Source organism: Pistacia vera, unplaced genomic scaffold (assembly GCF_008641045.1).
Source record: "Pistacia vera cultivar Batoury unplaced genomic scaffold, PisVer_v2 Contig931, whole genome shotgun sequence".
Lineage (NCBI taxonomy): Eukaryota > Viridiplantae > Streptophyta > Magnoliopsida > Sapindales > Anacardiaceae > Pistacia > Pistacia vera.
The window spans coordinates 1-12,060 of record NW_022196814.1 but is presented as its reverse complement, the minus strand read 5'-3'; the positions used below and the strand labels follow the sequence as shown (position 1 = coordinate 12,060).

Below are 12,060 nucleotides of genomic sequence, written 5' to 3'. Positions count from 1 at the left end.
GAACTTGTTATTGTAATCTTCTACATTGCTTTCTCTTTGATCAGCTTCATGATCACCTTTGTCTTGGATTTATGTCAAACCTTGATGAAGAAGATGGGCTATGCATGGTTGAAGCATTGACATTAATCATCATGGTGTCTTATGTTGTTTGTCCTTTTTCATGAGTTTGTTGAAGACGAACAGGTGAAGTGTAAGTAGATACCATTTCCATCTTCCATTTTGGACGACGGCGATTAGCGTTTGCACTGCGGATGGTGGAGAGACAATGACTGATGATGATGGTGCGTCCAACGGAGTTAAAAACTTTAACTTATTAGCAATACCACATTGTTTGGGAATAAAAAAATGGAGAAGAGCTACGCCTATATAAAGGAAGCCAAGCATAATGTATCATAACTTGGCTTGACTTCCTTTATAAAGGGTTAACCTTCTCCATTTTCCATTCTCAATCAATGTATTGAAAGGGTTTAATCTTATATAAAGGACGTCAAGTCATGTTGTAATGAAGAGTGAAAACATTTTTATTACATTTCTTATAAATGATTCTTTATTAAAGATTTTTTAATTTAAAGTTTTGTGTGCATTTTCCTTTATTTTGGGTTGGGTATTTGTGGTACTGTCCAAAATTTTGTGATATTCATACAAGTAACAATATCAAACCGAACCAAGCCGAGTATTGGTTAGCTCGTTAATTGCACGGTTCAAACTTGGCCCAAGCTCGACACGAACCGAGCTCGAGTAGCTCTCGGCTACAGCCCTAGCTAGGCGACAAACAGAGCAAACCTAGGTATCATATTGTTGAGGCAATTGGCAGATGAAATTCAAGCTTTGGCTGCTCCAACAACCTCCTCTATTGTGGCATCTTCCTTGCCAAAAATATTGGTCTCCATAATTGATGTTGCAAATAATGCAGGCTCTTGGCTCACCAACCCCATTTGTGAACTTAGCCACTTGAGTGGTAACTTATCAGTAGCAACTCCAACTGGGTCATAAAACCTTTGTAATAGTGAAATTACTGTGGATTTCCCTGAGTCACTACCTCCCAGTAAGGCCATCGTCTTTCCTGCTGGCATTTTTATGCTAAAATCTTTCAATATTATGCTTTCAGGCCTTGATGGGTATGCAAATTCCACATGCCTAAACTCAACTTCTTCTAAAACAGTCTCCAGGATTTGGCCTTACCGTGTTTTCTGAATCAATCTTGGAGACTCTTTCTATCACCTCTATTATTCTTTCTCCTGCAGCCATTGCTTGTGAAAACTACTTCAGGTTGGATATACCTGCTCCTAATGACCTGATAAAGAAGATAAACATTAATTATTTGAATTAAATACTCACAATTTTAAGTCAAAAGCAATGCTTACAGGCCACCAATGGCAACAGACGCAGTTACGGCGTAACCGATTCCTCCTTGAGCACCATGATACATGATCATTTGACTGCCGTAGTAACACATCAAAGACTAAAGAGCAAAAACAATGCTGTTGCTGATTGCTGCCGACGGCCAAGCCTTTAGCCGGGCCTTGCTTTAACCCCACATTGACTGTTACTTCCAGGTTGGAAGAGAATTCAATGATGATTTTGGTTTCACCAACAAATGAATAAACAGTTTGTTGAGCCAAGTGATATTCAGCTGGAGAAGCTCTCTTTAGGTGTAAGAAGAAATACGTTATAGTCATGGGAAGCCGAGCAAGCTGCTAAATGAAGCTGATGAATGCGTGTGGTTATGTCAACCACCTTTGTCAAATGCAGGAAGTTTTGCAGCTTAAATTCAGGATTATTAAAATCAGACTTTTGTTTTGTTAGAAATGTGTGGAGCTGGTTTATTGATGTAAAAAATCACTGCTGGTTAGGTGTAACAGCGATGTAAAAACTTTGTATATATTAATCTTAAGTCAATGAATTTCAAAATTTATCATTCTGAAATAATCTTAAGTCAATGAATTTCAAAATTTATCATTCTGAAAATTTTCTCTGCATTTTCCTTCCTTTTCATTTTCTTTGTATTCTTCAACTTAAAAATCCAACAACAGTTCTTATCGAAGAGATTGCCTGTTCCACAATTGTACCAGCCTTGTTGTATTCTTCTCTCATCTTCATTGCTAAGCTCATCAGAGTTCTCCCATAAATTTTACCATCGTTGTAGCTTGCCTTTTACCTATTCTTGTCCAGCAATATGCCTCTAAAACTTCCCAGGAAGGCAGGGAATAAAAAAAGATAAACAAATAAAATTAATAATATCCATTTACTTTTCAATGATTTTCACTAAAAAACTAGAGATGGCAATTGTAACCGGAATTCCGAGTATTGGGCATCTGTTTACGAGGATGGGTATGAGCCTGGATATGGTTTTAAGATCCGTCCTTGGTTATGGGTCAAGACAGGCTTGAGTTTTTATCATTTAAAAAAAAAAAAAAATTATTTTATTTGATTATGATTTTGAAATGAATTTATAATAACAATCAATTACGATTTTAATTAAACCCAATATCTCTTGTTCACCATATTAATCTATGCACACAAAAATATAATGATTAAAGTTAAAGATACGATTAATTAAATTAATGTGAATGATAAACAAAGATATAAAAGATTACTTATGAGAACAAAAATTATAAAACTTGACATAGACCGAGACTCAGAGTCACAAAAAACCCCTCAAGACAGGCTTGGGCATTACTTGATATGCCCGTAACATGGTTGTGCCCAGGCCCAGTCATGGGGGTTATGCCAAGACCTAGGCCAAAGTGTACCCAGTGTGAGTCTGGCCCATTGCCACTTCTATTGACAAAAATTGATTCACTGAATTCGCTAATGCAACCCGAGTTAGACTTTTTATTAGGAAACAGAAACATAATTTATTAGAAGGTTATATTAAACCTTTTGAATGTTATGGGTGAGCAAATCTAAGTTTGAAGTTGATGCACTGCCAATATTGTTCATCAATTTACTAGTTAAAAACAACACCAAAGGTGCAGCGAAGCCATCACCAACGGCCGGCTCCGATGAATCCCAAAGCCATTAATTAACAACGTATCCACACCGTCTGCATGCATTAAAATGGATCTTATAACCCCTCTTCTTTTTCATCATCATATCTCCACCTCTTTCACTACTCAATTTCACACAAAATCAAAAACCAAGAAGGTCACACAGGTCAATGATATTTGTATTGAAGTTTGGTGACAACCATGTGCTAAGGATTGAACACCATTGTTGACATAAACTAATTGTTAGTTCCTTCTGATTTCATCGTTAATATCTCACAGGTTTATGAGATACTGTCTACTACACGATGATAACATGCTTGTTAATTAGTTCAAATAAGTTGATTTAATCAGTGCGAATGGAAATGATTTAGATAGAAAAGCAAGCCCACCACCGTCATAACTCTATATAAAGTTAAAGAAAATATCATCTCAAAAATACTAGGGTGACAATTTCTTCTTATAAACTTTTACAAACTTTCTTTCATGATCTGGACGTAACAGTTTGTGATTGGTCAGTTTACAAATTATCAAGCGGGATCCATTTACGAGCTGACCATTCGATAATTACCACGTCATGATTGTGATAGAAAGTTTATAAAAATAGATTGTGGACGTTAGGGGTGTTCAGTTCCGGGTATCCTGTATTTTTTGAAGGAACCGGAATCAGAATCGGAATCAGAACCGAAGGTTCCGGTTCCTAGGTACCCAGAACTGGAACATGTAACAACGGTTCCGGTTCCGGTTCCGGTTCTGGGTACCCAGTAAAATTACATGACCCCCCAAAAGTTTTTAAAATGGCCAAAAAAATTTAAAAACTTACAAATACCCCCCCACCTGGAACTTGTTAACAAAAATAAAATTACAAATTATAAATTCAAAATTACAAACTCCATTACTTTATAAAGATAGATTCTCTAAAGTCAAACCAACTTACTTTAAATGTTATAAAATATAAATATAAATGTATTCACATTACTTTTTCTACAAAAACTTTTATTAACCTCCTACTCTTTTTATATTAGTCTCGGTTCCTGATTCTGATTCCTAACTATAAGAACCAGAGACGGAACCGCATAGTAATGATTCTAAAAATTTGGAACTGGAACCTACCCGTTGACGACTGGTTCTGGGTAGAAACCGAAACCAAATCCTGGGTACTCGCTAGTTTCGTTTCAATCGGTTCTTTTAAACATCCCTAATAGACGTAGTATTACTCTATCTTCAATTATATAAAGAGGACCAGGATCTACGAAAATATTCTTTTTCATTTTCTCTTTGTTGTAAAGCAAGCCTTATATCGTATAAAGCTCAAGAAATGCCAACCCACCACCGTTATTTATGTAGAGTTAAAGAAAATTTTGTCACTTGTATCAATCCCTTAATACATTCAGATGAAGCTTTTCCGATTATTACAAATATAAAATCGAGACTAAAATCTTCTTACTGAGTAAACCCAAAAAGGAAACAAAAATTTAAATTTGATTGATCGTTGAATGAGTATTAGTATCTGGTCTCCTTTGGAGGTTAACTAAGGAGTAGTNTGGTGAGGTTTTTAACGAAGCAATAGTTGTTGTAATATCTTATTTTATTTTTTGATAAATGAATAAGTCTAATTTTTCTTATATTACAATTTTATTGTATTAAAATTGAATTAATATTTGAAATGTTAACCAAAAAAAAAAAAAATAATAATTGAATTGAATTATTGATATTTGAAAAGTTAATTAAAAACAATTACATTTATAATTGATTCATTTATAAGTTGTTAATTAATTATTTGAAAAGTTAAACAAAAAGAATGAAAAAATCGGGCTAACCCGGCCCGGACCGCCGCCTAACCCGACGGGTTAGGGTTGGCGGGCCAGCCATTTCCCCCAAAATGGCAGGCCTAACCCGGCCTGCCTTTATTGGTGGGCTGGTTAGGCCCGCCCGCCAAAGTTTGTAACCCACCGCGGGCCGGGTCGGGTCGGGCCGGCGGATTACTTTTCCACCTTTACTTCTACCCGTACCTGGCCTAACCCGTTTTCTAACGGGTTAAGCAGGTACACCTGTGGGTGCCCGCGGGCACCCATTTGTTTTTACCCTTTTCATTTTGAAGGGATACCCTAAATTCTAAATTGGGGTTTGGCCATGATTTTCCCCCAAATCGCAAAATCCCTAACTCTCTCAAACTCATCGTCGCCACTTCTCCTCTCAAACTCATCATCGGCATTTCTCCTGTCTTCGTTTTGCTTCCCCTCTGTCACAGTCGTCCCTTCTTCGTTAACTTCTCGCGCCTTTTTTTGTGACCCAGATTCGCCGTCGTCGTTTTGTCCCAGTTTCCTCTTCTCTTGCTCTATTCTTTTACCTTCAGACATCTTCGATAGTTGTGTATAATCTGAGGTGTATTTTTGTAAGTCTCTTGTATTATATTTGTGAAGAGAGAGGCGGAACTCAGAAGTTGATATTCGTGGTAGTGATCAGTGATGAGGCAGGGGCAGCAGGTGGCATGTGGGACGTGGGGAGTGGAAGTGGAGGTGATTAAAGTCAAAGTTAGGTTTTAGTTGGGATGAAGACTGAAGAGTGGAGAATCTACGGTAGAAATTTCAAAAACTAAACAGTAAAAGAGGATACTCAGATCTGTTCAATCTTTGCTTGTTTGTAGAGTCAATTCATTCTCAAACTGTTGCTTTTCTTCTGTAAATTTTTTATTTTTTTAGATTTTTTTATGTGGGTTTATTTGGTTGATGAGGAATGAAAGGATAATCAATAAAGTTTTTTAATCTTTTTCTTTGTTAGGTTATGGGTTTCTGTTTGGCTAGTGAGAAAACTTGGGAGAAAACGTGGGTTTCTTTTTTCTGTTTAGTTGGTGACAAATTTTGCTCAAAAATGAAGATTTTAGGAAGATTTGGAGTGTAACTGCAAAAATTAAAACTGAAGTGAACAGTACGGGCACCCGTGGGTCCACCCATACCCGTATAGGGTAGGATGCGGGTCCAAAATATTAGGCCCGTTTAAATCGACCTGTTTTAGGCCCGTACCCATGAGACCCAACCCGTACTCGGCCCACCCGCCTGTTTTGCCAGGTCTAATGTCAATCAAGTAAAAAACACAAAAGCTTTTAAAGTGGTTCAGTAAGTTTGAATCTTTAGTCTATATCCACTGTTTTTCTTATTACTTAGAGAGCTTAGAAGAAAATAATATTATGCCTAAAATAATTTGGTAACGATCTTTTCTATTGTTGGAAGGGGTTTATATACAAGTTTTTTTACAAAGGAAAGAGCGAAATTAAAGAATTACAATCAAGATTAAAGTTCAACTCCAATATTATTGCGATTAAGATCTAAGATCGCATTATCATTACTATTGTTTTGATCTCTTCCAACGTATCCATTATTTGAGCTTATCTATGATCTGTTCGAACAACTGTCAAGATTGATCACGGCTAGCTTATGCTAGGCCGATCTATATCTTGAAAAGCTTATGCTAGGTCAGATAATTGTTGAGTCGAACTGATTCTGGGTCAAACTACAACCTCGCAGAACTCCAACTTTTCTGAGCTTAACAGAAAAATCACACACAACAGTATACATGTGCCTTTTGTCTTTATATAATTTCTTCCAAAATGACTCTTGTCGATGCAAACAAAACTAAAAATTATTATTCTCTAATTATTTTTCTAATATCGCCTTCGAGGCGTACAAAGATGGAGTAATGCTTTTTTTTTTTTTTTTTTTTTTCAGATGTTCTTGCTGATCCAACAGCCCAGCCTTAGCCAAGCCTTGCTTACCCCCAAAGTGACTAAGCTTTCAAGGGCCGAAGAGAAATCGTTGATGGTTTGGTTTCACCAACAATGAATAAACAGTCTTATAGAAGTTGCCTGTTCCGCAATTGTTCCAGCCTTGTTGTACTCTGCTGCCATCTCCTTGCTAAATCATCACAGCTCTTCCAAATCTTCAAGGAATCACCAGAAGCAGAGCATGGGAATATAACAATGGTTAACCTCCATGACATCAGGAATCCTACCACATAGCTTCCAATAATGTTGCAGCATTGGCAAAAATTTTGGGAGCTGTCACAGATTCAGAGAGTTAATTCGTCACATATTTCAAATAGTTCTCTCATACATTGGCATTTTTGCTAGTCGGGAGCAAATAGGACCACTAGATGCTTCATCTTTATCAAACCATCCAACTTCAAAAGTGAGTATCTTTGAAAGCATCCTCTCTCTGATCCTCTTGGTTAAGCGTTCACCCATGTAATAAAAATTGTAATGTTGGCATAAATTAACCAATGAAGTGAACACTGCTAACTTTCTCTTTAATCTCATCAGTGATCTTTTAAGAAAAAAACATTTACCGTAGACCCAGATAAAGGAAAAACAGGTTGCACAGCACGGACAAGATTGCATTAAACAACCCAAGCTTGCTTGCTTCTGTTCTGGTAGATTCAACGTGAAATCTTCTAAACATGGCGCTGGCAACTTGATCTTGTAGTCATCTGCCTTGCTCTTCTTAGATCATCATCATCATCATCTCTTCTGGGGTTTAAATCCAGCTTGATTTGAAAGATGAGCCATTCAGGATGAAGAAGTAGGTTTATCAACACAGTCTCGTCTGGGTTATTAACTTAGCTCTTTTTCAGTTTGTTGAGAAGGTAGTCCCTTCGCTTCATGCCTTATTCACCCGTTCCTGGTGGAGCACATCTCTACATGAATAGAATATTGAACAAGTTATATAAATCTTCATGAATGCTGAGTAAGGTACACATATTCCTGGTGTGGAATTACGGTTGCTGGGTCCAGAGCAATAGCAAAAAGAACATTGTCCTCTGCCAGTTTATTCTCTTTCAACTCCTTAATTTCAGCACCAAAGCTGAAATTGAATAAATAGACTTTGAGAAAAAGAGCAAAGTGGAAACAACGTAGAAGCAACTCTAGGCATCCTCTGTAAACTATATTTCAGACACTTAAGACTCCCTTAAAGCCCAGCTCTAAGTGTTATAGAACCATTCTTCAATGATTCTCAGCAGAAACTCTTACATGCAATAAATACTGCATAAACACTACAGACAGAAACTAAAACATAACAGAAACTTTATTTTATAAAAAGCATCTGAGTGGAATCTATAAAATTCAAGCTGAAATTCTAGCTTCTAATAAGTAATAACACACAAAAACTTTTAAATCAACTGTCACTTATCTTATAATAGTTAACAGGGAAAAGGCAAATAGAGTGTAAGAACCAGAGATACTATATCAACATTGTGCTCTGAAAATCTTAATAGATTAACCCCATAGATGCAATGATCAGAAGCAAAATACTTCCCACAATTGTCACATAAACTCCAGCAGTTTGACATTTATCCTCTAAACATTCAATGTAAGTCGCAAACAAAGCTGATCAACACGCTGTTTCCTCATATTTAAATGTCACCATTGTTGAAAATTTGACAAGCCTGATGACAAAAAGAAGCAAAACCTAACCAACGGGAGGATATGCAACAGTTTGGATCCATGAAGATTTTCAAAAAAAGCGACTTTGAACAGGTTTAGTGGTTATGAAACCAGAAGAAGAAAGGCACAGAGTAATATCACAAATTAGAAATCAATCATTATCGGTTGCTCAATGAGATTTTCACACAAAAGCGATGCAGGCAAACAAATAATATTTCCATGCTCTGAAAATATTTTTGAAACCACACAATGTGAAACTTTACATCAGAAAATCACTTCAACAGTAAGCAAATATTTGAGTAAGCACATAATACCAACAAAAACTTTAACTTGCTATACGATTCAACTTACATTTGGTGCTCAAGTTTCTTGAATCTGTCGCTTGAAGTAGAAACTGCGATGATCAAGCGATTGTAATGGTTTTCAGCATATTTCACACCAAACCTGTGAAAATCTGAAACAACGCCGAGTCCATTCATCTTGCTTATGCTTCAGACGAGTTAACGATAACTGGTTGCAGAGCTGGGATTTTTGCACAATATGTCCATATATCAAGACACATGATCACCATACAAAACGCTCAACACACCTTAAATTTAGAGCTGCAACTACAACAGAAATCAGGGAGAGAGTAAGAAAAGAAAATCAATCTCAGGCAAAGGGAAACAAATTGTAATTCCGAAATCAGATATATTACAAACCATTAAAGTAATCCTTATATAATACAAACCATTAAAGTCTTTGATATTATCAATCAGCTTATATACATCGAGTACCAGAACAAAACTTCTTTGATTACAGGTTATTTAAGAACACCTAGTCAAGATAATAACGAAGAGGGGGGGGGAGAGAAACAGAAGAAGAAGAACTATACACGTTTTACGTACGTTTTACTCTCATCACGCGAGCGGAATCACTGCAAGGACCAATCTTGATCAGAAATAACTTTCCTAAGAAAAAAGATCTAGAGCAAATCGCTTATGCTATGATATTTTCAACAATACCAATATTCTCACAACGCTCGAAGCAATGATTTTGAAACTCAGCCAGAAGATCTGGTACTCCCACGTAAAGTCAGTAACACTAAAATGAAAAAGGGCAAAAGGCATTTAGTTACCATAAAATCTAGAAATGACAACTGGCCCACTCTTACTATGTAAAGTTAAAAGTGGAATTCCGTGACCCGTTGGAGCACCTCTGTGAACCGTGTCTGACGAGGTCACGATGATGCTGTTGCTCGTATTCTTAAATTCACCATCACCGTCTGTGGCACGGCTGCAAAACAACGTTCTTATATCTCCATCAGTCAGACGTTTTCAGGATTCGACGGTCCCTACCCGGTTGATTGAGACTGCTACGTCGGCGGCATGGTGATCAGCGTGCGCCAGCATCCTAATGTACCTCTAGTGGCGAATATCCGCATGTCGTGGATTCCAGCGGATGGTTTAGGATATGGTACGAACCTTGTGAAATCTCAGGGATTGGTTGTCATGATTGACGCAGATTTAGCAGAGTGTGGTATAGCAGTAGTTCTAGACGCCTAAACGTTGAGGGAATAATACCACACTAAGGATTCATTGACAGTGGATCGGACGAAAACGTATGCAAAATTACACAAACTAGTGATCTCATGACAAGTGGACTCAGAATCGACTGATGATATTAAAGCATAACAGCAATAATATAAATGTATGTCAGTTAGGACTAGACCTCGTTTTTTCCTGGCCGGGTTAGGCGGTCAACCACTAACCCGGCCTGCACTGAAGAGGGTTCAAACCCTGGACCGCTACATATGGCGGGCCGGTTGAACCCAATCATCAACAACCTGGGCGGACCGGTTGGTATATGGCACCACCACAACAACGGGTTGCTTTTTTTTTTTGTTTCAATAGCCAACCCGGGTTGGCAACAAAAACAAATTAAAAACATCAAAGTATTTTTTCAAGTTTCTCATTTTTTAGTTCTTTAATTAAACATTATGATCTGATTCTTACAATAATTTTACACAATAATATAAACTATACTTCTAAATATATATTAAAATGTATAAACCTTCGTAATGATTGACACATTATTATTATGATTTTTTTATGGTACGTAAATATAAAAACATGAAATACTAGAAGTCGCTTATTCTACAATTTACATGTCTGTGTATACAATTAATTCATCTTATGCTGAAAGTGTCATCAATGAATGAATAATTTGTCAATGGGGAGATCCTAGTGACACACCCACATATTAGTTGTTTGTACAATGTAATTTGTAAATTAGTTGTCCAATTATGCATTCTTTTTACTTACAAGGTTTTCTCCATGCGGTTTTCTTGGTGCATGACCTGCCCTTTGTCTAATACAGCAATGAGATCACAATTTTGTATAGTACTTAATCTATGTGCTACCACTACAGTGGTTCTTCCAATCATCATGTGCTCAAGCGCATCTTGCACTAGTTTCTCTGATTGACTATCGAGCGCACTAGTTGCTTCATCTAGTAATACTGTAGCTTTTTTCAGTATTGCTCGAGCTAGCGCAATACGTTGCTTTTGACCTCCTGATAATTGTACTCCTCTTTCCCCACACCGTGTGTCATATCCGTCATTCAATCCAGCTATGAAATCATGAGCATTGGCGGCTTTAGCTGCCTCAATTATCTCAAACTCATCTATGTTGTCATCTACACCATAAATCATGAGCATTGGCGGCCCTAGCTGCCTCAATTATCCCAAACTCATCTGTGTTCATTGACCTAAATGAGTTACTCGACATCATTAATTAGCTAATTAATTAAGCTACCTTAAGCACAAGAGCTCAACATTTTTTACTTTTTTTCAACTATTTTGCATATCAGGAGTTTCATATTGCTGAGGCAACTGAGAGATGAAATTAGGAGCATTTGAAGCTTTGGCGTTTCAATAACCTCTTTCATTGTGGCATCTTCTTTGCCAAAAAGTATGTTTTCTTTAATTGTTGTTGCAAATAGTGCAGGCTCTTGGCTCACCAAACCCATTTTTGACCTGAACCATTTCAGTTGTAATTTATGAATAACAACTCCATCAAAAAGAATTTCACCTCCAAGTGGGTCACAAAACCTTTGTAATAGTGAAATTACTGTGGATTTCCCTAAGCCATTAGCACCCACTAAGGCCACTGTCTTTCCTGCTGGAACTTTTATGTTAAGATCTTTGAAGATTATGCGTCGAGGCCTTGACAGGTATGCAAATTCTACGTGTCTAAACTCAACTTCACCTGAAACATTCTCCAGAACTTGACCTTCCAAGTTGTCTGAATCAATCTTGGGAATTCTTTTTATTGCCTCCTTTACAAGTTCTCCCGCAGACATTGCTTCTGATATGGACTTCAAGCGAGATAAACCAGGTCCCAACGCCCTGATCAGCGACAAAAACATTTTTTCGTATATATATGTGTGTGTGTGTGTGTGTGTGTGTGTGTGTGTGTGTGTGATATTCTTTTTAATTGTATTTTCGTGTTTTCTGTTAAGTCAAAAGGTAATACTTACTGGCCACCAACGGCAATGGCGGCGGCCACAGCATAGACAGTTCCTCCCTTAGCACCATGGCACATGACCATTCTACCGTCGTAATAGGCTAAGAAAGACCAAATTGCATAAATGATG

General features: G+C 37.2%; 1 protein-coding gene and 1 pseudogene across 1 annotated transcript; both read right to left on the bottom strand.

Annotated features, from left to right (window-relative positions):
• Positions 1–654: 654 nt before the first annotated feature.
• On the bottom strand, positions 655–5,347 carry LOC116120422 (annotated as a pseudogene).
• Positions 5,348–7,646: 2,299 nt separating this feature from the next.
• On the bottom strand, positions 7,647–12,053 carry LOC116120420 (ABC transporter B family member 22-like; the record flags this gene model as incomplete). Its single annotated transcript, XM_031406373.1, has 5 exons — positions 7,647–7,676; positions 7,759–7,843; positions 10,728–11,077; positions 11,344–11,812; positions 11,944–12,053. Coding segments are annotated over 5 exons (1,044 nt in total), but the record flags the coding sequence as incomplete, so codon positions are not given.
• Between the last annotated feature and the right edge of the window lie 7 nt (positions 12,054–12,060).